This window comes from Bufo bufo, chromosome 1, assembly GCF_905171765.1.
Source record: "Bufo bufo chromosome 1, aBufBuf1.1, whole genome shotgun sequence".
Classification (NCBI taxonomy): Eukaryota; Metazoa; Chordata; class Amphibia; order Anura; family Bufonidae; genus Bufo; species Bufo bufo.
Genome location: NC_053389.1, coordinates 165,163,644 through 165,191,400, shown reverse-complemented (window position 1 = coordinate 165,191,400; position 27,757 = coordinate 165,163,644). Strand labels below are relative to the sequence as shown.

At 45.1% G+C, this 27,757-nt stretch overlaps 1 protein-coding gene across 6 annotated transcripts in view; it reads right to left on the bottom strand.

The window, feature by feature from the left end:
- Positions 1-11,081: 11,081 nt before the first annotated feature.
- LOC121000900 (CMP-N-acetylneuraminate-beta-galactosamide-alpha-2,3-sialyltransferase 4-like) overlaps positions 11,082-27,757 on the bottom strand; it is a 295,630-nt gene continuing 278,954 nt past the window's right edge. For all 6 annotated transcript variants that reach the window (XM_040431673.1, XM_040431663.1, XM_040431688.1 and 3 more), the window contains 4 exons: positions 21,562-21,751; positions 21,063-21,215; positions 15,231-15,374; positions 11,082-13,027 (listed from right to left, as the gene is read on the bottom strand). In XM_040431673.1, the coding sequence (XP_040287607.1) occupies positions 12,941-13,027; positions 15,231-15,374; positions 21,063-21,215; positions 21,562-21,751 (574 nt within the window). In that variant the 3' untranslated portion in view covers positions 11,082-12,940. The remainder of the gene's footprint in view (positions 13,028-15,230; positions 15,375-21,062; positions 21,216-21,561; positions 21,752-27,757) is intronic.

Sequence of the window (27,757 nt, the reverse complement as noted above, 5' to 3'; positions counted from 1 at the left end):
CCTATTACTGTGTTTACTGACCATAAAATCTGGCCTACTTGGAGTCAGCCAAGCGTCTGAACCCGAGACAGGCCAGATGGTCTTTGTTCTTTTCAAGGTTTAATTTTGTTGTCACGTTCCGCCCTGGGGTTAAGAATGTGAAGGCAGATGCCCTGTCACGTTGTTTTCCGGGAGGTGGGAATTTTGAAGACCCGGGTCCCATTTTGGCTGAAGGTGTGGTGGTCTCTGCTCTTTTTCCTGAATTGGAGGCAGAGGTGCAGGCAGCCCAGTCAGAAGCTCCTGATCTTTGTCCTCCTGGGAGGTTGTTTGTGCCTCTCGCTTTGAGACACAAGATTTTTAAAGAACACCACGATACGGTCCTTGCTGGGCACCCGGGGGCAAGAGCCACACTGGATCTCATCGCTCGGAGATTCTGGTGGCCTGCGCTTCGTAAGTCGGTTGAGGGTTTTGTGGCAGCTTGCGAGACTTGCGCTCGTGCCAAAGTCCCTCATTCACGGCCATCAGGTCCTCTCCTCCCTTTGCCCATTCCTTCCCGTCCTTGGACACATCTGTCCATGGACTTAATAACGGACTTGCCTCGTTCCTCGGGGAAGACTGTGATTCTGGTGGTGGTGGACCGTATTAGCAAAATGGTGCATTTTATCCCTTTTCCTGGTTTGCCCAATGCTAAGACGCTGGCGCAGGCATTTATTGACCACATTGTCAAATTGCATGGTTTTCCTTCAGACATAGTCTCTGATAGGGGCACGCAGTTTGTTTCCAGATTCTGGAAGGCTTTCTGTTCTCGCTTGGGGGTTCGGTTGTCATTCTCTTCTGCTTTCCACCCGCAGTCGAATGGCCAGACAGAGCGCGTCAATCAGAATCTGTAGACATATCTGCGCTGTTTTGTGGCGGAGAATCAGGAGGATTGGTGTTCTTTTTTGTCCCTTGCTGAGTTTGCTTTAAATAACCGTCGTCAGGAGTCCTCTGATAAGTCACCATTTTTTGGTGCACATGGGTTTCATCCGTAGTTTGGGACTTTCTCGGGAGAGGGGTCTTCTGGTTTACCTGATGAGGACAGATTCTCCTCGTCTTTGTCATCTATTTGGCAAAAGATTCAGGATAATCTAAAGAGCATGAGTGAGAGATATAAGCGTGTGGCAGATAAGAGACGTGTGCCTGGTCCGGACCTGAATGTTGGTGATCTGGTGTGGCTGTCTACCAAGAATATCAAATTGAAGGTTCCCTCCTGGAAGTTGGGTCCTAGGTTTATTGGGCCTTACAAGATCCTGTCTGTCATCAATCCTGTTGCCTACCGTCTTGATCTTCCTCAGACTTGGAAGATCCATAATGTTTTTCATAAGTCCTTATTGAAACCTTATGTTCAACCTTTTGTACCCTCGCCTTTGCCTCCTCCTCCGATTGTGGTTGATGGAAATCTTGAGTTTCAGGTCTCTAGGATTGTGGATTCTCGTCTTGTCCGCGGTTCCCTCCAGTACCTCGTTCATTGGGAATAATATGGTCCTGAGGAGAGGATGTGGGTCCCAGTGACGGACATTAAGGCCTCTCGTCTCATCAGGGCTTTCCATAGGTCCCATCCTGAGAAGGTGGGCTCTGAATGTCCGGAGTCCACTCGTAGAGGGAGGGGTACTGTCACAGCCAGACAGTTGAGAAGCTCTGACAGGAGCCTTTCAGATCCTCCTCCTTGAATTTCTTTGTTTTGGTTTAGTTCCTCATCTCGTTAGTCTATCTCAGCTGTCATGCAGTTGAACTGATTGCTGCCCTTTAAGTTCCTCCCCAGAATGCAGTAGTGTGCGGCTTATACAACTTCCTGGAGTGTGTGTGCATGCTGTTCCTAGTTCCCAGTCCACAGTCCCCAGTCGTCTGCAAGATAAGTTCTGTTTATGTATTTATGATTTTCTGTTTTCTGGATCCAGGTGACCCTGACTCCCTCCGTGTCTGTGTAGGGAGCCGGTGGTCGTGTCCCCTCACTATTGTAGGGTCTTCAGGTGTAAGATAGTCGAGGTACGTGGATATGCGCCCATCCACCTTTGGGGTGGTCGCATAGGCTGAGCAATAAGGGAGAGCGGCAGGTCTCATGCAGGGGTCTCCCTTTTGTTCCTTAGTTGTGGATCCAGTTAGTCATTGTTTATATTGTATTGTCTTGTTTCCTGTACACCATCCGTGACATCACCCTGTAGTAGAGAAATGATAATCCCCACACGTTGGCTCTCGGGACCGGAGGACACGGGGCGCAAACGGAAGTAGAGTTTGCAACTCTCCTTAAAGGAGAGAAAGCTCATCTGGTCTCCAGAAAAAAGTTCTGGGAGCTTGATCTGGGGTTCAAAATGTGGACTGGAGGGCAGAGGAGTGGAAGAACCTTGCCCTAACTCAAAAGAACTGAGTTTCTCTCCTAGCTCCTGCACCATCTGTGTCAAGTTAGAGACATGGTCAGTCAGGGTAGTAAGAGGATTCATGATACAGTGGTTATTGAGTTCTGCTGAAGCAAGTACTTCGGATAGTGTCTGCTGACTTTGGATCTGTCTTCACTGCTGCTGCAGCTCCTTCAGTTAAGTGTGCAGACATTGTGTGTTTCTGTTTGTTTTCTGACTGGATCCGAGGCGACCCCGGTTCCGTCCATATTCTGAGCAGGGCACCGGTGGCCGTGCCCCTTCCACTATTGTAGGGGTTACAGTGGTCATCAGTCTTAGGTACGCGGGCATGTCTCGATCCACCATTTGGATCTGGACATGTGCTTAGCAGCATAGGGAGAGCTTTTAGGGTCTGACAGGGGTCACCCTTTATCCTCCCTAGTTTGGGTCCGGTCAGTAGCTTATTCACTGTGTATGCTCTTGTTACTCACATACAGACGTGACATTATAATCCACCATAACCGTCCTTTTTGACATGGATCCGCTTTCTAACCTGGTTGACCGTATGCAGGGTCTTTCTTTGGAGGTAGCGGATCTTCGTCAATCTATGACTCAGCTTCATGCATTGGGCTATGCTCCGGCCCATGGAGTCTGTTGCGAGCCAAAGGTCTCACTTCCGGAAACGTTCTCCGGGGGCAGTGAGAATTTTGTTCGCTTCAGAGAGGCATGCAAACTCCATTTTTGCTTGTGTCCCCATTTCTCTGGTAATGAGGAGCAGAGGGTGAGGATTGTCATCTCCCTGCTCAGGGGTAATGCTCAGACTTGGGCTTTTTCGCTGCCATCAGGGGATCCCTCCCTTCGATCCGTGGAAAGATTTTTTGTGGCCCTGGGGCAGATATATGATGACCCGGATCATGTTGCTCTGGCTGAATCCAACTTACGTTTTTTATGCCAGAACAAACTGTCTGCGGAGCTTTATTGTTCTGAATTTCGGAGATGGGCAGCTGATTCAGGTTGGAATGATGCTGCACTCCGGAGTCAGTTCTGTCATGGTCTCTCAAAGAGATTGAAAAATGCATTTGCTTTCCATGAGAGACCAACGTCCTTAGAGTCTGCCATGTCATTGGCGGTACGCCTTGACAGGCGTCTAAGAGAAAGAAACGAGACCTCTCTGTCCAGCTATTGTCAGTCTAGGGGCAGTGGTGCGGACTCATTCAGTGTGCAGGGGCCTCATCCTGTCTCGGTCCCCTCTGAGGAGGAGCCCATGCAGCTAGGTTGACTTGCCCCTGATAAAGGAGGATTTAATCCTCAGAGAATGGTGTGTTTTTGTTGTGGGGGCATAGGTCATTTGGCAAATGTTTGTCCGTCTAGGAAATTCATGAACTGTACTAAGAGTGATAATAAGAGAAAAACCTCAAAAGGTAAATCATCAAACTCTGCTTCATCTGCTACTTTGGGCAAAGTTGATGTAGGAATTGATGTTTTTCCTCTGACCTGCAGTTCCCGTTTTCTCCTTTCTGGCGCTAGAGAGCTGGCGCTAGAGAGCAAAGTCATTTCTTGTGAAATTTTTGTCGATAGTGGAGCGGCCGTCAATCTTATTGACACTCAATTTGTAGCCATGCATGGTTTTCAGGTTTGCACATTAGAAAAGGATATACCTGTTTTTGCTATTGACTCTGCTCCACTCTCACAGAGATCCCTGAAGGGCATTGTCCGGTTAGCTGTAGGTGACACTCATGTGGAGGATATTTCTTGTTTTGTCCTTAACGGATTGCCTTCTCCTCTAGTTTTGGGGTTACCCTGGCTCACTAGACATAACCCCACTATTGATTGGCAAGGAAGGCAAATAAATGAGTGGAGTGAGTTTTGTAGAGAGAACTGTCTCACAGCGACTTTGGCAGAGGTGTCTACTAAAACTGTACCATCATTTCTCTCTGATTTCTCGGACGTGTTTTCCGAGAGCGGTGTTCAGGAGCTACCTCCTCACCGGGAGTTTGACTGTCCCATTAACCTCATTCCCGGCGCCAAGCTGCCAAAAGCACGCCTCTACAATCTCTCACAACCGGAAAGAATCGCAATGCGAACCTATATCTCTGAGAGTCTCGATAAGGGGCATATTCGTCCCTCAAAATCACCTGTTGCCGCGGGGTTTTTTTTTGTTAAAAAAAAAGATGGCTCTCTGAGACCTTGCCTAGATTTTAGGGAGCTGAACCGTATCACGATTCGCGATCCCTATCCCCTTCCTCTGATCCCGTTCCTCTTCAACCAAATTGTTGGGGCCAAGGTTTTTTCCAAATTAGTCAGGGTCAGAGAGGGGGATGAATGGAAAACGGCCTTTAATACCCCTAACGGGCATTTCGAGAATCTCGTTATGCCTTTCGCCCTGATGAATGCTCCGGCCGTCTTTCAGCATTTTGTTAACAGTATTTTCTACCATTTAATGGGGAAATTTGTATTGGTGTATATTGATGATATTTAGATTTTTTCCCCTGATGTTCAGACCCATCAGGGTCATCTTTTTCAGGTTCTGCGGATTCTGCGGGAAAATAAATTGTACGCCAAACTGGAGAAATGTGTTTTTATGGTATCGGAGATTCAATTTCTGGGTTTTCTCCTCTCTGCTTCTGGTTTTCGCATGGATCCGGAGAAGGTCCGTGCTGTGCTTAAGTGGGAGCTTCCTGAGAATCAGAAGGCTTTGATGCGCTTTCTGGGTTTTGCAAACTATTACAGAAAGTTCATTTTGAATTATTCCTCTGTTGTCAAACCCCTCACTGACATGACAAAAAAGGGGGCGGATTTTTCCTCTTGGTCGGAGGAGGCGCTTGCAGCTTTTTCTAAGATTAAAGAGAGTTTTGCGTCTGCTCCCATCTTGGTGCATCCCGATGTTTCCTTACCTTTTATTGTTGAGGTGGATGCTTCCAAGGTGGGTGTGGGTGCGGTATTGTCCCAGGGCCCTTCTCCTGCCAAATGGCGACCCTGTGCCTTTTTCTCTAAAAAACTCTCCCCGGCAGAGAAAAACTATGATGTGGGAGATAGGGAGTTGTTGGCCATCAAGTTGGCTTTCGAAGAATGGCGCCATTGGTTGGAGGGGGGCAGGCACCCTATCACCGTTTTTACCGACCATAAGAATCTGGCGTACTTGGAGTCGGCCAAGCGTATGAATCCGAGACAGGCCAGATGGTCTCTGTTCTTCTCCAGATTCAATTTTGTCGTTACATTCCGCCCTGGGATCAAAAATGTGAAGGCTGATGCTCTCTCTCGCTGTTTTCCGGGAGGAGGAAACTCTGAGGACCCAGGTCCCATTTTGGCGGAGGGGGTAGTTGTTTCTGCTCTGTATTCTGATTTGGAGGCCGAGGTCCAGGCTGCCCAGACTGAGGCACCTGCCCGTTGTCCTTCTGGGAAGTTGTTTGTGCCTCCTGAGTTACGTCACAAACTCTTCAAGGAGCATCATGATACTGTTCTTGCTGGTCACCCCGGGAGTAGAGCCACGGTAGATCTCATTGCTCGGAGATTTTGGTGGCCGGCTCTTCGTAAGTCGGTGGAGGGTTTTGTGGCTGCTTGTGAGACGTGCGCTCGCGCGAAGGTCCCTCGTTCATGGCCTTCAGGTCCCCTTCTCCCGTTACCCATACCTTCCCGTCCTTGGACACACCTGTCCATGGACTTTATCACGGATCTTCCTCGTTCCTCAGGGAAGTCGGTGATCCTGGTGGTGGTGGACCGTTTTAGCAAGATGGCTCATTTCGTACCCTTCCCTGGTTTACCCAATGCTAAAACGTTGGCGCAAGCTTTTGTCGACCATATTCTTAAATTGCATGGCATTCCCTCTGATATTGTTTCCAATAGAGGCACGCAGTTTGTGTCCAGATTCTGGAAGGCTTTCTGTTCTCGCCTGGGGGTTCGGCTGTCCTTCTCTTCTGCTTTTCAAACGCAGTCGAATGGTCAGACTGAACGTGTCAATCAGAATCTGGAGACATATTTGCGCTGTTTTGTGGCAGAGAACCAGGAGGATTGGTGTTCATTTCTCCCTCTGGCTGAGTTTGCTCTGAACAACCGTCGTCAGGAATCTTCTGATAAGTCGCCATTCTTTGGTGCATATGGGTTCCATCCGCAGTTTGGGACATTCTCGGGAGGGGCTCCTTCTGGTTTGCCTGAGGAGGAGAGATTTTCCTCGTCTTTGTCTACCATTTAGCAAAAGATTCAGAGTAATCTTAGAAAGATGAGTGAGAAATATGAGCGTGTGGCTGATAAGAGACGTGTGCCTGGTCCGGACCTGAATGTGGGTGATCTGGTGTGGTTGTCTACAAGAAATATTAAACTGAAGGTTCCCTCCTGGAAATTGGGTCCCAAGTTTATTGGGCCTTATAAAATCTTGTCAGTCGTCAATCCTGTTGCCTTCCGTCTTGATCTTCCACGGGTTTGGAAGATACATAATGTATTTCACAGATCTCTCTTAAAACCATATGTCCAGCCCACGGTACCCTCCTCTTTGCCTCCTCCTCCGATTTTGGTTGATGGCAATCTGGAGTTTGAGGTTTCCAGAATTGTGGACTCTCGCATTGTCCGCGGTTCTCTTCAGTACCGCGTTCATTGGAAGGGTTATGGTCCTGAGGAGAGGATGTGGGTCCCGGTGTCGGACATTAAAGCCACTCGCCTCATTAGGGCATTTCATAGGGCTCATCCTGAGAAGGTGGGTCCTGGGTGTCCGGAGTCCACCCGTAGAGGGGGGGTACTGTCACTACCAGAGCTTTGAGACGTTCTCACAGCTCTGTTTCTCTACCCCTGTGATGATGTCACTACTAGAGCTTGGAGGAGTTCCCTCTGCTCTGTTTCTCCGCCCCTGTGTTGAGGTCTTTACTTCCTCCCAGCTGTTCCTCCTGTGTTTGATTTCTCTACCTTTTAATCACCCCTCCTCCTTTGTAGGGTGTGGATTATACTTTTCATTTGAGCTGTATCTCTCGCTTGAGTATCTTCACTTGTGTGTTATCTTTCTATGGATCTGAGTTCTGCTGAAGCAAGTACTTCGGATAGTGTCTGCTGACTTTGGATCTGTCTTCACTGCTGCTGCAGCTCCTTCAGTTAAGTGTGCAGACATTGTGTGTTTCTGTTTGTTTTCTGACTGGATCCGAGGCGACCCCGGTTCCGTCCATATTCTGAGCAGGGCACCGGTGGCCGTGCCCCTTCCACTATTGTAGGGGTTACAGTGGTCATCAGTCTTAGGTACGCGGGCATGTCTCGATCCACCATTTGGATCTGGACATGTGCTTAGCAGCATAGGGAGAGCTTTTAGGGTCTGACAGGGGTCACCCTTTATCCTCCCTAGTTTGGGTCCGGTCAGTAGCTTATTCACTGTGTATGCTCTTGTTGCTCACATACAGACGTGACACACACCTATACCAGTCCTTTTGTGGCCCTATTAGCTAGCGTTTGGTGTCCCGAACAGTCTGTCCCTGCTCCACACAGCAACCTCTCCCTACACTGGTAAAAGACTGAATGTAAAATGGCACCCAGATCAGGTTTATTTATAAGGCAGGGGGTGTGTCCATGTGCTGAACCGTCTCAATTGGCTCTCCTGTACCACCTGATGGATGTGTCATGGGTCAAAGTTCGTTTACATAAAAAAGGGGGGGGGGCACCTAACCTGGCTAAAGGTATTTGTATACACATATATATTAATGCCAAGAATGGTCTAGACTTATCTTGACGCAGGTATAAAGTGTGTATTAAAACTTCACTTTTAATTTGACATAATGATAAAACGGCTGTGAGCCATAACAAACTATTAAAACACTTTGTTTCCACCCCCAAAGAGTTGACGACTTAGTTGCTGCCAAGGTGAGGGAGTTTGCCCAAATCCCCGAAGAAGCCAGTGATCTGGTGAAACATGTTGGGGGGCAGTTGATTGTTTTAAACAATTGTTGTCCACTCAAATGTTGCTTATTAGCTTAGAAGTCCTTGTGTAGGACATTTCATTCAATATAGCAAGGTTTTTTGAGCTAGGTGGAGCGCTTAGCAGCGTGTGTGCAGTGTGTGAATGCGTCTTGACAGCTTTTGACGTAGTGTCAGACAAGTGTGCTGCTGTGCTGTGAACGGTTGTGTGTAGGAGCACAGTCACCTATTCCATTTTATACAGTTTTTGCAGGCAACTACAGGTAGTTTGCCTACATTAGTCTATCCACACATTGCCCCCCTATGTTCAAGCTCTGCAGATATAGTTGTGGTGAATAGGAGATAGTGCACATCTCCCTCACCTTGGCAGCAACTAAGTCTTCAACTCTTTGGGGTGGAAACAAAGTGTTTTAATAGTTTGTTATGGCTCACAGCCGTTTTATCATTATGTCAAATTAAAAGTGAAGTTTTAATACACACTTTATACCTAGGTCAAGATAGGTCTAGGCCATTCTTAGCATTAATATATATGGGTCAAATTTCTTCACAATGTAAAAGAATATGGCATCAGCGGACATTGCCATATGTTCGGCGACCCGCGAACGAGCAAAGTTCGCCGCGAAACGACCGATGGGCGAACCGCAAGGCCATCTCTACTCCTCATACTAATTAGATTGAAAACAGCGGATTCAGTTGACCCAGGGATTTTTCATTTTATTATTTCATATTCCAAAAACTATAACTATTTTATTGACTCTTTCTGTGAGGGATAAAAAAAAACAGCAATACCACCATTGAGTTTTTACGTTATAAATGTTGCGTTGTTCATTTTTCGGCATAAACAAGATTATACCTTTATTCTCTGTGTCAGTATGATTACACTGAGACCAAATATATATAATAAAAACCCTTGCACAAAAAAAAATTTTTTGCATCACTATATCCCAAGACCCATATTTTTTTTGTTTTTATGTGAGGGCTTGACTTGTACTTTTCATTGGCATCATTATGGGGTACAGAACACTTTTTTGATATCATTTTATTTCCTTTGTTTGGTGGCAAGTAAGCAAAAAAAACAGCAATTCTGGCATTCTTCTTTAAGGTGTTCACCGTACCGGATAAATTACATGATAATTGTGTAGACACACCAAATATGTGGAGGGGATCTTGCTTTAGCATTTTTTTTCCACTGAAAAGCTTTTTTTTTTTTTTTTTCATTTAAAAAAAGGTGCATTTTTTTACTTGATTTTTTTTAATTAATAAAACTTTTCTTTTTAAACTATTTACTAGTCCTACAAGGTGACCTTAATAAGAGAGCTTTTGATCGCTTCTATAATACACTGCAATTGCTTATGCAATGCAATCTCTTTTTCTGTCAGTGCTATACTGACATCCACCAGGAGGCTGCGCCAGAGAGGAACAGCCTGCTAGGATACATGGCAGGCAGGGCTGAGGCCTCCATGAGGCTGTGAACAGACATTGGCACCTCACAATCTCGTATTGGTGGTCATTAGGGGGTTAAACACACACACACATATAGATATATAAACACACAAATTTGTTGTCGTCAGCAGAGTACCATCTAACTAATAATCCCTGTAGGAAAAGTGAAGCATTACATAATGTCACTTGACATTTCTTTAAGGAATCAACACTTGAACATGAATCATTTCTTTAATTTTCATTTTTCATTTTAAGTTTTTGCATTTAGTTTACTATGGATTTTTAAAAAGAGATAAAATATTGGTAGAAGAGGAAGAGAAATTGCCCCCAACAGTCAATAACTCAATTTGCGAAAAACATCAGAGACATGAAGTAGTGGCCATGAACTATAAACCATTGAATTACAGTATATTCTTAGGCCCATTGCAGACGAGCGTGTCCGGATGCGTCCCGATGCGTTGCGGCAAACCCGCGCGAGTAGGAACGCAATTGCAGTCAGTTTTGACTGTGATTGCGTTCCGATGTTCAGTTTTTATCGCGCGGGTGCAATGTGTTTTGCACGCGCGTGATAAAAAACTGACTGTGGTACCCAGACCCGAACTTCTTCACAGAAGTTCGGGTTTGGGTTAGTTGTAGTGTATATTGTATTATTTCCCCTTATAACATGGTTATAATGGAAAATAATAGCATTTTGAATACAGAATGCATAGTACAATAGGGCTGGAGGGGTTAAAAAATAAAATCAATTTAACTCACCTTAATCCACTTGTTCGCGCAGCCGGCATCTCTTCTGTCTTGTTCTGTGAGGAATAGGACCTTTGACGTCACTACGCTCATCACATGGTCCGTCACATGATCCATCACTATGGAGATGGATCATGTGACGGATCATGTAATGAACGCAGTGACATCATCAAAGGTCCTATTGCTCACAGATGAAGACAGAAGAGATGCCGGCTGCGCGAACAAGTGGATTAAGGTGAGTTAAATTATTTATTTATTTTAACCCATCCAGCCCTATTGTACTATGCATTCTGTATTCAGAATGCTATTATTTTCCCTTATAACCATGTTAAAAGGGAAAATAATAATGATCGGGTCTCCATCCCGATCGTCACCTAGCAACCGTGCGTGAAAATCGCACCGCATCCGCACTTGCTTGCGAATGCTTGCGATTTTCACGCAACCCCATTCATTTTTATGGGGCCTGCGCTACGTGAAAAACGCACAAAGAGGAGCATGCTGCGATTTTTACGCAACGCACAAGTGATGCGTGAAAATCACCGCTCATGTGCACAGCCCCATAGAAATGAATGGGTCCGGATTCAGCGCGGGTGCAATGCGTTCACCTCACGCATTGCACCCGCGCGGAAAACTCGCCTGTGTGAAAGGGGCCTTACTGTTCGTCAGTCACTGACCAGGAGGGGGAGAATGTTATCCATAGAAGGTAAAATGTACCTGTAAAGGGGACAAGTGACCACATTTTCACATTTTAAAATCAACACAGGTTAAGGGCTCATTCACACGACTGTGGCCATACTGCGGACCGTATCAAGATGAGGACTTGAATGGGTCCACAATACCCAAGAAACGGTGCGGTGCAGAGCGGATGCACAGATCGGCGCTTCCGTGGACTTTTGGGTCCGTGCCTCCACACTGCCAAAGATAGAACATGTCCTATCTTCTGCCGTATATTGCGGATCGATTCAAGTCAATGGGTTAGCGTCGCAATATAGGATTCACATGGCCAGTGCCGCAGCACTAGCACATACGCCCTACAGTCTTGTGAATGAGCCCTAAGTGTGTAGGTCCTCTAGTGTAGGTCCCCTAGTAGATATGTTCTCCTCTATTCCTCTAAAGAGAAGATCAGAGCGTCCACATCTTTCCAATGCAAACAATGCTGCCTGGAGCCCGAATGATGTCCCCTCTATTGGTCATGTACATCTTTTTAATGACATGTTAAGTAAGGTGGGTTATTGGTCATGTGATTGGCACAGAGGTTCCCATGGGACTGCACACTGCCATGAGTTGACTTCATATGTTCCAGAATAGTACACAGCACAGGGGGCTTGCTCAAAATTAATGCTGTCCTATAATCCTGAGCTGCAGTCACTACGCTGAAAGACATCATGCCTGGTATACAGGCTACATCACATACCATGTAACATGTCATGGCATGTATAGACACTGAACCAGCAGGGGCATTTGAGGACTTGCAGCCTGAGATCTGCAGCAGAATTGTGACTGCAGCTCTTGATGTAATTGAAGTATAAGCCATGATGTAACTTAGGATCAGTACAAGTACACTACACACCCTGGACAGGAAGAGGACAGCAGGGAGGAGAAAGGTCTTGTAGTCTGCGTGCCTAGAGGAAGCCAAAAGAATTGTGAATGCAGCTCTGGATATGACTGGAGTATAAAACCTATAAGGCGAAGGATCAGTTCAATGACATGTATACAGAAGGAGAATTTATAGTAATTTACAGTCTTCATGTCACCACAAGAGGAATTATAACAACTGAAAAAAAACAAGGCACTGAAGGTAGAAGGACCCCTGGAATGGGGATTAATCAATTTAATATAGAATTCTCTTCCCGTTCTACCAATAGGAGATAAACAATGAGTTAAATATAAATGCAGCAGCATATCATTGAGGGAATACGAAGAATCCCCCCGTTTGGTGAGATGAGGGCCGACGTCCGCCAGATCTACACATTTTTGTAACCCAATGATTTGAGAAGATAGAAAGAATTGGCACGTAGCATGGGGTCCCGCCCCATTTATCTGTGGGTCCAGCGGCTTGCGTAATAGTCTCCTTCAGGGCAAAGTCAGAAATCTTACAAATAGTAAACATGGACAGTGAAAATCATGTAGAAAAAAAAACTGACGGATCCAAGACAGCAGAGGGATCCCAATATCTCAGTCCTATCTGTCATTGTCTTTTCTATACAGAGGAGGGCAGCAAAAGTCACCGTAATCCTTGATTCTTCATGTCATGGCACAAACAGTGACAAAGTCTTAAATAAATATTATATGGTTAGTTCTTTAAAAAAAAATTATAATAATAATCTATAAAAAATAAAATTAAGAGTTCAGTCAACATTTCACTGTGCCCTGTGACAGCCACTCGGGTGCAGAGAAGGTGGAGGTTCTGTACAAGATCTTCTGGGTGGTGGGTACTGCACAAATGTCTTTTAGAGTCTGCCAGGTGCAGGGTGTCTGACATACAGGGAGGACACGCATACATATCCAAAACTCCCTCAGAAATATGTCAGGTTGCGAATGAGCTGGTGCTGGAGCAGGTTCCTTATTGCAGTAGCTTCTATCGAGATGTTATGTCCAGATACCTGAAAGAGAAGAATGGGATGTTACTAATCAATCTACAGGTCACTGTATCTAAGCCTATCATATATGAAAAACTCTGCTGTGCTGCTGAATCTAAGCCTACCATGCGTCATGTTGTCTGCTTAGTTGTTGTATCTAAGCCTACCATGCGTTATGCTGTCTGCTTAGTTGTTGTATCTAAGCCTACCATGCCTCATGCTGTCTGCTTAGTTGTTGTATCTAAGCCTACCATGCCTCATGCTGTCTGCTTAGTTGTTGTATCTAAGCCTACCATGTGTCATGCTGTCTGCTTAGTTGTTGTATCTAAGCCTACCATGTGTCATGCTGTCTGCTTAGTTGTTGTATCTAAGCCTACCATGTGTCATGCTGTCTGCTTAGTTGTTGTATCTAAGCCTACCATGCGTGATACTGTCTGCTTAGTTGTTGTATCTAAGCCTACCATGTGTCATGCTGTCTGCTTAGTTGTTGTATCTAAGCCTACCATGTGTCATGCTGTCTGCTTAGTTGTTGTATCTAAGCCTACCATGCACGATACTGTCTCCTTAGTTGTTGTAGCTAAGCCTACCATGTGTCATGCTGTCTGCTTAGTTGTTGTATCTAAGCCTACCATGCGTCATGCTGTCTGCTTAGTTGTTGTATCTAAGCCTACCATGCACGATACTGTCTGCTTAGTTGTTGTATCTAAGGGCTCATGCACACGGAAATTCCGTGCATTGTGGACTGCAACTAGAATGGGTCTGTGATCTGCCATGCACTACTTTTCTGCGGGGTGGAGGCACAGAGAGAAACTCCACGGAAGCACTCCGTAGTGTTTCCGCGGGGTTCCGTTCCACACTGGACCTTCCAGATTGCAGACCCATTCAAGTGAACGGGTACGCCGGTGCCTGAATATACTGCTGTTTGCGGGCCGCAATACAGACACGGCTGTGTGCATGAACCCCAAGGCTGCATTCACATCTCTGTTTCTGGCATAAATGCCGGCTGTCAGCTGGACAAAAAACACTGCCTGAGGCGGTATTTGTCTGTCCGAAACCCGCATTTCTGACACATAGCGGGCAGATCTCATTATAGTCAACAGGGGTCCGGCGGTGATCTGCTGGAACAGCCTGCCGGAAACATTCCCCGGAGATGTGAACACAGCCAAAGCCTACCATGTGTGATATTATCTGCTTAGTTGTTGTATCTAAGCCTGCCATGTGTGATACTGTCTGCTGAGACCATGTATCTAAGCTGTTCCTGATCATTGCTGGTGCCCAATTATTGCCTTGTGTGAACATGCCATAGACAAGCAAGCAAATACTCATTTGTCGGGTAATTGCTTCTTTCTTGCGACACCATAAATTTGCCATTTGTCAGCAGCACACGCCCCGTGTAAATTTCGCCACCCCCACCCCCCTTCAGTTTACATTGAGTGTTGACTGACTTATGTCACAATCTCAGTGACTGTTCCCAGCATGAAATCTTGTAGAATATTACATAAAATTGTATATTTTTCCAGAATCGGCGCCCCTCCTGTCCATGGTTGTGCCTGGTATTACAACTCCAGCCTTAAGGACAAAGGGAAGGATAATGCATTAATCTGATACAGTTTCTCTGAGGAAAGTATGACCTTGTAGGTGAAGAGATTGGTAAATAATCATTATTTCCTTAGGAAAACGAAAGGTGGAATCTGATTGGTTGCTATGGGCAACTAAACCAGTTTTCCAGTTTTGCTAAATCTTCCCCTTTGTGCTTTATTAGTCGCCATTTTCAAGATCTTTACATTTTGCATTTTTGTTTAACATCCAGAGGCTGAAAACACATAATCATATCAAACCGACATAGGTGTAGTACTCATTAACATGTAGTAGATCTTTCTCTTGTAACAAGCCCAGCACCTGATTAAAGAAGGTTTCCGTTCACTGACAGCATGCCAACATTTTGAAATTGTACACAGAGGCCCACATTCATTCAGACTGGTGTTTTATACATCAGTGTTAAAAAAAAAGTAAAATCCGAAAATTTAATCTAGATATCAGCAGGTATAGAGCTATGCCAAAATTTGCACCATTTTCTGGCTTTAGTATTAATAAAAGTTTAAGCCACGCTCCTCCATGGCAAGCCACATTTGGCACTTCTGACTTTTGAAATGGACCAGACCTTTAAGTTATTACGTTTCAGACATATTATATGGAAAGTCACTGGAGACAATCAGAAGATACTTACCGCCATGGATTTTAGCATCACCTTCTCATAGTAATGGATCGACTGCTTCTTGTTAGATGATGCTGGATAACCAAATCCGGCAATGTCAACCAGATCACAGAAGTGGAGGGCAAAAGTGATCGCCAGCATGCCAGTAGTGGGTTTCTGGAAAAGAGAAGACGTGCAGTGATGTGAGGGGAGATTTATCAAAACTGCTGTAAGGCCCCTTTCACACGAGCGAGTATTCCACGCGGATGCGATGCGGGAGGTGAACGCATTGCACCCGCACTGAATACCGACCCATTCATTTCTATGGGGCTGTGCACACGAGCGGTGATTTTCACGCATCACTTTTGCGTTGCGTGAAAATCGCAGCATGCTCCTCTTTGTGCGTTTTTCACGTAACGCAGGCCCCATAGAAATGAATGGGGTTGCGTGAAAATCGCAAGCATCCGCAAGCAAGTGCGGATGCGGTACGATTTTCACGCACGGTTGCTAGGAGACGATCGGGATGGAGACCCGATCATTATTATTTTCCCTTATAACATGGTTATAAGGGAAAATAATAGCATTCTGAATACAGAATGCATAGTAAAACAGCACTGGAGGGGTTAAAAAAAAAAAAATCATTTAACTCACCTTAATCCATTTGCTCGCGTAGCCGGCATCTCCGTTTGTCTCTTTTACTGTATAGGACCTGTGGTGAGCATTAACTATAGTTCAAGGACCTGGGATGACGTCACTCCGGTCATCACATGGTACGTCACATGATCTTTTACCATGGTGATTCACCATGGTAAAAGATCATGTGACGTACCATGTGATGACCGGAGTGACGTCATCCCAGGTCCTTGAACTATAATTAATGCTCACCACAGGTCCTAGTCAGTAAAAGAGACAGACAGAGATGCCGGGCTACGCGTTCAAGTGGATTAAGGTGAGTTAAATGATTATAATTTTTTTTTAACCCCTCCAGCGCTGTTTTACTATGCATTCTGTATTCAGAATGCTATTATTTTCCCTTAAAACCATGTTATAAGGGGAAATAATACAATCTACAGAACACCGATCCCAAGCCCGAACTTCTGTGAAGAAGTTTGGGTACCAAACATGTGCGATTTTTCTCACGCGAGTGCAAAACGCATTACAATGTTTTGCACTCGCGCGGAAAAATCGCGGGTGTTCCCGCAACGCACCCGCACATTTTCCCGCAACGCCCGTGTGAAAGAGGCCTTAAAGGAAAACTGGCTTTGTTGCCCATAGCAACCAATCAGATTCCACCTTTCATTTTCAAAAGGAGTTCTGAAAAATGAAAGGTGGATTATTATTGGTTGTTATGGGCAACAAAGCCGGTTTTTCTTCACACCAGTTCTGATAAATCTTCCCCTTAGACTCTTACAGCCCTAACAGCCATTCTACAAAAGTGAGAGGGTTCACATGACACATCCTGGAAGTACTGGCCTACACTAAGGCCTCTTTCACACAAATGTAACCTGTGGACCGCAAATTGCACGGGCACCGACCGTGGGGCAGCCGCATGCGGATCGCAGACCCATTCACTTGAATGGGGTCCGCGATCCATCCGTTCCGCAAAAAGATAGAGCAAGTTCTATCTTTTTGCGGAACGGGAGCACGGAACGGAACACCACCGAAGCACTCCGTAGTGCTTCTGTGGGGTTCCGTTCCGTAGCGCATTTCTGGACCCATTCAAGTCAATGAGTCCGCATCCGTGAAACGGAATGCACACAGCTGGTGACCTGTGTATTGCAGAACCGCCATATGCGGCCCGCAGCATGGCCACAGAGCCCTTAGGTTTTTGGGCAAGAGGCCTAAGGCCTCTTTCACACGAGCGTGTCCGGATAAGGGCCGGATGCGTTGCGGCAAACCCGCGCGAGTAAGTACGCAATTGCAGTCAGTTTTGACTGCGATTGCGTTTCGTTGTTCAGTTTTTATAGCGCGGGTGCAATGTGTTTTGCACGCGCGTGATATAAAACTGAATGTGGTACCCAGACCCGAACTTCTTCACAGAAGTTCAGGTTTGGGTTTAAGGTTCTGTAGATTGCTATTATTTTCCCTTATAACCATGTTATAAGGGAAAATAATACATTCTGAATACAGAATGCTAAGTAAAATAGGGCTGGAGGGGTTAAAAAAATAAAAATTTAACTCACTTAAATCCACTTGTTCGCGCAGCCGGCATCTCTTCTGTCTTCATCTGTGAGAAATAGGACCTTTGATGACGTCACTGCATTCATCACATGGTCCATCACATGATCCATCACCATGGTGATGGATCATGTGATGGACCATGTGATGAACGTAGTGACGTCATCAAAGGTCCTATTCCTCACAGATGAAGACAGAAGAGATGTCGGCTGCGCGAACAAGTGGATTAAGGTGAGTTAAATTATTTTAATTTTTTTTAACCCCTCCAGCCCTATTTTACTTTTCTACCATGTTATAAGGGAAAATAATAATGATTGGGTCCCCATCCCGATGGTCTCCTAGCAACCGTGCGTGAAAATCACACCGCATCCGCATTCACGAAGCCCCATTTACTTCTATGGGGCCTGTGTTGCGTGAAAAACGCACAAAATAGAGCTTGCTGCGATTTTCACGCAACGCACAAGTGATGCGTGAAAATCACCGCCTATGTGAACAGCCCCATAGAAATGAATGGGTCCGGATTCAGTGTGGTTGCAATGCGTTCAACTCACGCATTGCACCCACGCGGAAAACTCGCCCGTGTGAAAGGGGCCTAAGTCTTCGGGCAGACACACACAAGCGAGCTGAATGTAAAACTCACGGAGTGTGTCACTGAGAGATCCTGTCCTGACCTCCAGTTTTCTGACAGAATCGCAAAGCATTATACTGATTTATAATGCTGTGTGACCCTGGGAGTCCTGGAATCTGCTGAACTATGCCTCAGGGTTCATGCTGTTTTTGCGGTTCCGCAAAACACGGACACCGGCCATGTGCCTTCCGCATTTTGCAGAGTGGAACATCCGGCCCATGATAGAACTGTCCGCGGACAAGAAAAGGACGTTTTATATTTTTGGGGGTGTAACAGAACAGAAAAACAGATGCGGACAGCATATGGTGTGCTGTCCGCATTATTTGTGGCCCCACTGAAGTGAATGGATCTGCATCCAATCTGAAAAAAATGAGGATCAGATAAGGACAAAAAATATGCTCTTGTGCATAGGCCCTTATTCACACGTCAGTGTTTTGGTTGGTGATTTTGATCAGTGATTGTGAGCCAAAACCAGGATTGGAGCCTTCACAGACATAAGGGATAAGGGAAAGATCTGCTCCTGTTTGTGTTTAGAGCCGCACCTGGTTTTGGCTCACAGTCACTGATGGAAATCACTGATCAAACACTGACGTGTAAATATTATTACACTGACATAACTCTGTCATTTGATACAACAGATTCCAGGACTCCCAGGTCACGCAGCATTATAAATCTGTATAAGGCCTCATGCACACGACCGATGTTGTGTTCCGTGTCCGTTGTTCCGTTTTTCGTGATTTTCTGCGGACCCATTGACTTTTAATGGGTCCGTTGAAAACTCGGCTAATGCACCGCTTGTCATCCGCGTCCGTGATTCCAGTCCATCAAAAAAATATAACCTGTCCTATTTTTTTCACGGAAAATGGTTCGCGGATCCATTCAAGTCAATGAGGAAGGATCGCTATTGTCCTTGATCCGAAACATGTAGACTAGAGTGTAACTGGCTTTTAATCTGCACTGGAAATAAAAGGTAACATTTTAATCGAGCTGGACTCTCTCTACTTTAGTTACGCTGTGGTTCCCGGCATGGTCCGTGCTCGGTGCAACAGGGTTTGAGCACGCCTACATTTTTTCTTTTTGCCATTCAAGTCAATGAGACCGTGAAAAAACGCGGAGGCACACAAGATTGTCATCTGCGTCCGCGTCCGTTTTTTTCCCTACTATTTGCATGGCAAACTTGACTTAGACTTTTTTTTACTTTCCTTCATGTCTGGTGATCCTCCAAAAATAAAGGTAGACACACGGAAACGGATCACGGAACAACGGAACCCCATTTTGCGGAACGGAACACAACAACGGTCGTGTGCATGAGGCCTTAGGCTGTGTGATTCTGTCAGAAGATGGGAGGTCAGGACGGGACCTCTCACTGACACACGCTGTAAGTTTTTCGCATTCAACTTGCAAGTGTTTGTCTGCCCTTAGGGCCAGTTTACTTTCATTGCCATTTTGGTGGTGGTGTCGGGGAGCCAGTTTATGCCATTTAACTGATATTATGTGGGTCCATAACACATGTGGAAGGTATTAAATTCCATTGTCTTCTAATCTGGGCAGGTCTTCCCAAGCAGTTTTTTTTTATGTGGTTGCTCTTGATGCTTATAAAATGGTTCGACTTGTCACCTGCAACATACCTACAACAACCTGCGTAGCGGCACAATACGGCACTTTGCAGCTGTCACTCAATCAGGGATAGACTGGGAACCTAAAGTGGTCTCATGTTGTAGTAGGTTCCAAATTGACAGAAGGTGGGTAAACACAAGCACATAGGGTCAGCATAAGTAGGCAGACACAACAAAAGCGGGTGGGGACAGAAATCCTGTACTGCAGCACAAAATACTGCCCCAGCACAACTGTATCACCTTTCTGAAGATGAGAGAAGGCACCTGAGGCCTTTGGCCAGGTGCATAAGTACATGATTCTCCTAGATTAATAAAGGGTTTCTGTCATCAGAAAAATGGGTATTAACCTGGCTGACATTAGCTATGTGCTAATGTCAGCTAAACATAACTATATTAGTCCCATGTCACTATGAGCCGCCGTTATTTAGAAAAACAAACTTTTATAATATGCAAATGAGCCTCTAGTATACAGGGGGGGGGTTGCCCCTGCTCCTAGAGGCTCCGTTTGCTTACCTCTTTCCACGCCCTTCTACACTTGATTGACAGGGCCAGGCCAGCATTGGTCTACTGTCTGCCGGAGAAATCTCACGCCTGCACCTTCCCGATCAGTATTCAGCGCAGGCACAGTGAGGGAAGGACGTTTGCACCAAAATATTCACATCATTAGCGCCGATTAGCGTAATCGCGAATATATTGGAGCACTCTAACTGCATTTTTAATGTTCTGCCATGCCAACCATTTTCTCCAGTTTTAGGAAGCTTCTAGCAGCTTGGAAAATGTAGCAAAAGTGACGCCTGTATTTTGCGCGCATTACGCAAATATTACATTGCCTTTTTTTTTCGTAATCAAGAAAATAATCTCAAATTTGTGAATTCACGAATATTCGCCCAAATTGCCCCTCATCACTAACGATCAGTAGTAGTGTTGATCGCGAATATTCTAATCGCGAATTTTTATCGTGAATATCGCCACTTTGAGAAGATCTAGAATAAAGTGCTATATCTTCGTAATCGCGAATATTCTAGATTTTTTTTCATCAGTGAGTGAGGTGACTGGTTCTGCACATGTGCGGGATTTGGGACGAGAATTCAGGAGGAGGGTAGGATCTTTAGATTCTGTCACTCATGTAACAGGAGGTGGGGTTAGGAATGGGAAGTGATAAGGTAAGCATTTAATTTACATAACTTGAAAAAAAAGTGAAAGTGGACTGTAAAAGAAGTACTTGAAGGTGTTTAAAAAAATAAATAAAAAACTAGGATGATTAGGGTGGGGGAGAACTCTCAGGATGCCGATGATTCTTATGGTTAAAAACCGCTGACAGGTTCCCGTTAAGGAACATTATTACTTTTTTTAATCCACTCCTGGTTTTGGCTTCAAAAAAATGCATCAAAAAACCTTAACATTTGGCAGCACTGTAACCTCATCCAGCTTCTACACTCTTACCGCTTTCATCTTTTTTGAGGACTTCTGGTCAGCAATGATGGTGTCCAGGATCTTGGTGGCGGTCACCTCCATATAATAGGGGTTTAGGATCCGCGTATTCTGTGGGCTCACCTCCCAAACTAAAGGGGGCATTTTCCAAAATCCTTTATGAACCTGGTAAAAGGAACAAACATTAGTGGGATCTTTAGGGTCTTGGTCACACATACATTCATCCTCATGGAGGCCAGTGATGTCAAATGCCCTATTCTGAGGAGCTACCAGGCACATTGGTCGGTTCCCACGGACAATGGTGAGTTCCATCAACAGCAACATAGAGAACATTGGTGAGGGATACCAAAAACACTTTTAAAAAAGATTCTGGTCTACCACTAGATGGGAAGCAGCGGAGGTAAATTGTGACTACACGAAATAGCAGACCCTACATCCACTTTTTACAACTAGATGACACAAGGCTCTAATGTGGCAGCAAAGCGGAGTGATATTATAGACTATGACGCACCCTCTTCTCATTATTCAGAATAATCTTCATCCATTGGATGTCCAGAGGCTTAAATGGCACCAGCACCAATAAAGTGTCAGGGTTGTTGTCCAGCTGAGGGTCAAAGTCAGCAGATTCTGGGTAGAAGAATCTCATGGTGGTCTTACTGCCGACATCCTTCTCGTAATTGTGGACAGGAGCATTGTTCAGTCTGGTGATGGAAGCATTAGATAAGAGTTAACCAAAATGTATGTGTGTGTATACTGTACACCCTAAGGCGCATGACACATGTGGGGGCATCATATATGTTGGGGTTCTCTTTATGTGCGTGCAAGTACGGTATATGGGGATTACTGGACATACAGCTTTCGGCATGCAGGTAATATGTACGGTTATTTTTAGCAAAATCTAAAATCTCTTGACCATGTGATCTGGAACCTATTACCGCACCTTTCCTGCTGGTGACTGAAATTGGTGAGATTATCTAGAAACATATTTTATAACTGCAATAAAAGTGTAGGACTGAGTTATATATGACTGATATCCTTTATATGACCGCTATAAAATCATCAGATTGTAAAAACACAGGATGTTGTTTTCCTTAGAAACATTACAGAAGTCACTAATTTACATAATACAAAGATAACTCTCTCTAGAATGTGACTATTCACAAGAGATGAACTTAGATCCTGAATGGGGCCCAGGATTATTCAAAAGTTCTTAAATTCAATAGCCAAGGGCTATCCAATTCCTGTTTTAGGTCATTTTCTTTTATTTAAAACATAACATTTATTACTTGCTTTAAGAACATTTAAATTGCCCAAAAAAATAAAAAATTGAAAGTGGCCATATGATTGTTTTCTTTTTGCTATAAATTCTTTTCATGCATCAGAGATATCATAGAGATATATACTTTATATCCTCTTAAGTAAATGTGAAATAACTATACTAGATCCTATTGTGTCAATTTCATGCTTTAGCAATCTGCCTAGCAACTATGTTGCAATTAATTCTTAGGCTACTTTCACACTCGCGTTTTGGGCAGATCCGTCATGGATCTGCAAAAATGGATCCGTTAGAATAATACAACCGCATGCAACCGTCAGAACGGATCCGTTTGTATTATCTGTAACATAGCCAAGACAGATCCATCATGAACTCCATTCAAAGTCAATGGGAGACGGATCAGTTTTCTATCGTGCCAGATTGCGTCAGAGAAAACGGATCTGTCCCCATTGACTTACAGTATCTGGGAGAAAACTATGCACCAAATGGTCCCTCAAATTCAAGCCTCTACGATAGGTGATGCTGGGGTTATGGGTGAGAACTGGGTCTAATTGTATGATATGCCAATGTTTTTTTAGGATCTGGTATATCTCTTTATTGTATCCATCAAAGGTACCGATACATCTGATGATGTCATTATCTTTTAGTGGGAGGGGTTTTAATAAATCTTCCTATTTTTTGCCCTTTTAAAGGCTCTTCTAAGACGGCGTATTGGATATCCCCTATCTCTAAATCTTTGAAAAAGGTCATTACTTTCTTTAATAAATGACATATCATTAGTACAATTTCTTCGAGCTCTCAAGTATTGGCCAACCGGAATTTCCCTTTTTCTCCAAGGTACTGGAACCATGGGCAAGACCAGTAGAGAAAAATATCGAGGATCAGCACCATGTGGAGATTGTTCCTTTTGCAGATATATCTCACAAATTAAAAAATTTACAAATCCAAGTGATAAAAAGAAGTATGAGATTAGACAGTATATCAACTGTAAGACCCAATTTACATAGCGTCATGCCCATGACAAATGTATGTCGGAAAGACTACACAAGAACTAAGACGTCGTATCTCTGGTCATCTAAGTACAATAGAGAGAGAAGGATACATCTATTTCAAGACATATGAGATATGTTCATGAAAAAAACACAAGCCTACTACATTTCTGGGGAATAGAGAGGATGAAACTGGGGCCCAGAGGTGGTAACTTAGATAAGAGACCATAAGGCGTGCGCACGGGGTGTGCCGGGTGTGCCTGGGCACACCCTAATCATCACCTCCGTGCTGCACTGCCATCTGCCAACTCCTGATGCGATCCTTCACATAGGCTTCAGGCTAAGGGTCTGAAGCCTATAAGACAGTAGAGCGCTAGAATGGATTTGCTCTAGGGAGGTATGATGTCGGGAAAGAGGCGGAGTCTCGTCATACAGGGGGCGGGGCCTCAAGATATGCAGGAAATTTAACAGAGCAAGTTGCAGAGAGGAGCAGATTAAGGTTAGAGGTGTCTGAAGAGAGGGGGTGAAGTGATATTTTTTACCTGGGGACTGTATGCTGGAGGGGCTAAAGGCAGAGATAGTGATGTATTTTACATGGGACTGTATGCTGGAAGGGCTGAAGGCAGGAGGGGTGATATTATTTTACATGGGACTGTATGCTGGAAGGGCTGAAGGCCGGGGGAGTTTTGTATTTTACATGGGACTATATGTTGGAGGGGCTGAAGGCAGGGCGTGATGTATTTTACATGGGACTGTATGCTGAAGGGGCTCAAGGCAGGCAGCGAAGAGAGGAAGGGTGATATTATTTACATGGGACTATGTTGGAGGGGCTGATAGCGAAGGAGTGATGTATTTTACATGGGACTGTATGCTGGAGGGGCTGAAGAGCGCCATAATTATTACTATTAGGGTTCATTCACAAGTCCGCAGTGTTTTGCGGATCCGCAACACACCCGCCAGGCACCCCCATAGAACAGCCTATTTTTGTCCACAGCTGCGGACAAGAATAGGACATGTTCTATTTTTTCCAGAGCCGCGGACCGGAAGTTCGGCAGGCCGCTCCGGAAATGCGTATGCGAAGAGCACACTGTGTGCTTTCCGCATCCATTCAGTCCCCATGGAGAAGGCATGGGTCCGCAACCGTTCCGCACAATTGTGGAATGGATGCGGACACATTTTGCGGACGTGAATGGAGCCTAATACAGAGGGGGCCATTATAATATTAAGAATAATAACACAGAGGGGCCAGTATATATTATAATTATACGGAGGGCATTATACTTATGGGCACTACAGGTGGAGGGGAGGTCTGTTATCTGAGGATGATAGTAAAGTGAGAAATCTAAACATTTTTCTGTGAAACTCTGCAGAGACGCGGCTGAAAGAAGGTATCCTGGCGGTCTGATCTCCGAATGAAGACGTAGAGGAAGGTCTACATCACAGGAGACGTCACTGGATGTAACAGGTGTGTGCTGCTGTACTCTACTGTATAGTGTGCACCATTATATGTAATGTCCATCCACATATCTGGGGGGGGGCTATAGGATTTAGCCCACCCTGCCGCAGTCCGGTCCCAGACTTCAGGTCACACTGTGCGTGTTCTGAATTCTGGGGCCTCATACCCATCTACTACATTATCTGTACTCAGAGAGTTACCACTGTGTTATCTGTGGTATTACATAGGACTGCAGGTGACATCTGCTACATTATCTGTACTCAGTGACCACTGTGTTATCTGTGGTATTACATAGGACTGCAGGTGATATCTGCTACACTATCTGTACTCAGTTATCACTGTGTTAGCTGTGGTGTCACATAGGACTGCAGGTGACATCTGCATTATTTGTAAAAAGGGGCGTGTCCACAGATTGGGGGGAGAAATACTTGGCTTGCCCCGGGTGCTAACAACCCACGCTACACCACTGGAATCTGCCCTGTATGTTCCCTGCTGCTTGCTACCCCTCCTCAATTACACCCCTGTATAATGTACCCTGATACCCCTCAGTTATATGATACTGTATAACTGAGGGGTATCAGGGGGTAATATAACTGAAGGATCAGGGTAAATTATACAGGGGGTAAAATTAAGGGGTATTAGGGTACATTATTATACAGGGGTAATATAACTGAGGAGGGCTATCTCAGGGGACATGATGAAGGGGTAATATAACTTATATAATATAAGTTATATTACCCCTGTATAATGTCCCTGATAGCCCTCCTTAGTTATATTACAGGGTGTGTGTGTGTGTGTGTGTGTGTGTGTGTGTATATATATATATATATACGCGCGGCGTGTGTTTGTGCTTTAGGGTGCACACCCTAATGCAGTAGGCTGCGCAAACCTATGTAAGAGACTGTTACAATGTGGGGATCGCTGGCTCCATAGGCTCAATACAATGAGCCCGGACGGCCTAAATGAGGGGTTTTCCTTCACGGCATTCATTTAAAAAACTGTGAAAATGGATATACATCAGTAATCCCTGTGCTAATTCTCTATACAAATCTGTTGATTATTAGATGTAGAAGCTCAATAACAACTTTAGCTCAATAGAGGGGATTATACAGCCAAGAAGCCAAGTCTATGGATGGATATGGATTACATTATACTAATACAACTTTTTACTTCATTTAATGTGTGAGGAAAAAAAATCGGGATTAGGGCATAATTACAAGACCACTGACTATATGTGTTTACAGTAGGGATAATAAGAAAACAGGGAATAAAAATAACACTTGGAGCAAATGAACCCTGAAGGTGCCCAGACCGCCTTTATTTAGAGCCCAAGCACGCCTCCTCGTTATGCAGTATCGTCCCACAGCCTAGTTTAACGGCGCCGCCCCCTCTGCTACGTCAGCTAATTCATTCAAGCCACGCACCTGGAATCTAACTTATTATTATCTAATTCATTTAAGCCACGCACCTGGAATCTTCAGTTCGTCCGGCTGAAATCTCGCGCAGGCGCAGTACCGCCTGAGGCCTGCGCGATCCAACCGCTCCTGAGGGCAACAGCCTCAAAAGTGTCACTGGGCATGCGCCGAGCCCAGTGACGTCTTCTTATCACTGTTGCCCTCAGGAGCGGTTGGATCGCACAGGCGCAGGCAGTAGGCGGTACTGCGCCTGCGTGAGATTTCAGCCGGACGAACTGAAGATTCCAGGTGCGTGGCTTGAATTAGATAATAATAAGTTAGATTATCACTGCACTATATTGTATTTTTTTTTTCTTGCATAATCCCCATTTAGTATGTGTTCCATTATTGACAGCGCAGTCCAGTGCACATCTTGTCTTATGTATGTAGTCCTGGAACAGCCGTTTGAGGGTGCATATCTTTGTTCAAAATGTGAGCAAATTGCCGTTTGGAATTGCACATAGAGTATCTAAACGGGCGAATTTCAACACTAAGAAGTGTTGACAATTTGGAAAAGAGTTTACTGCTCATTGAGTAAGCACTCTATGGTGTAGATGTGGGGGAGGGTGGTAGCGAGGAGGCTCAGGAAAGTGAGGTAGCTAGCTGGGTAACAGTTAGAAAGCGGGGTAGCCCTGATCTGACACACCAACAAGTTTGCAGGGTTGGCAGATGAGGGGGAGGTCAGTCCAGGGACAGCACTGCTGCAGCCGGACACTTCCTCTGCCAGTCAGGGGAATGTCAGCTCCAGTAAGCAGGGAACAGGAGAGCAGGGCAGGCCAGATAGGTGCTAGTAGTGGGAGACTCAATTATTAGGGGTACAGATAGGGCAATCTGTCACAAAGACCGTGATCGCCTAACAGTGTGCTGTCTTCCTGGCGCTCGTGTTCGACATATCGGGTTCACAGATTACTGGGAGGGGCTGGAGAAGATCCAGCGGTCATGGTCCATATCGGAACCAATGACAAAGTTAGAGGTAGGTAGAGCGTCCTTAAAAATGATTTTAGGGATTTAGGTCAAAAGCTTAGGGCAGGGACCTCAAAAGGTAGTATTTTCCGAAATACTGCCTGTACCACGAGCCACACAAGAAAGGCAGCGGGAGATTAGGGAGGTTAACAAGTGGCTCAAGAACTGGTGTAGGAAGGAGGGGTTTGGGTTCCTGGAGAACTGGGCCGACTTCTCTGTCAGCTACAGGCTCTATCATAGGGATGGGCTGCACCTTAATGGGGAAGGGGCAGCTGTGTTGGGGAGAAAGATGGCTAGAAGGTTGGAGGAGTGTTTAAACTAGGGACTGGGGGAGGGTAATTACGTTATAGGATGGGAAAATAGTGCAGATAGAGACCTGGGGCAAGTAATGGAACTGGGGAAGGAATGAAAGGAGGGACTAGAACAGTTCAGAAGGAAAGGTGTAAGGTAAAAAATATACATAAACCTCTTAAATGTATGTATACTAATGCCAGAAGCCTGACTAATAAAACTGGGGAACTGGAATTAGTGATGTGTGAGGAGAACTATGACATAGTGGGAATAACTGA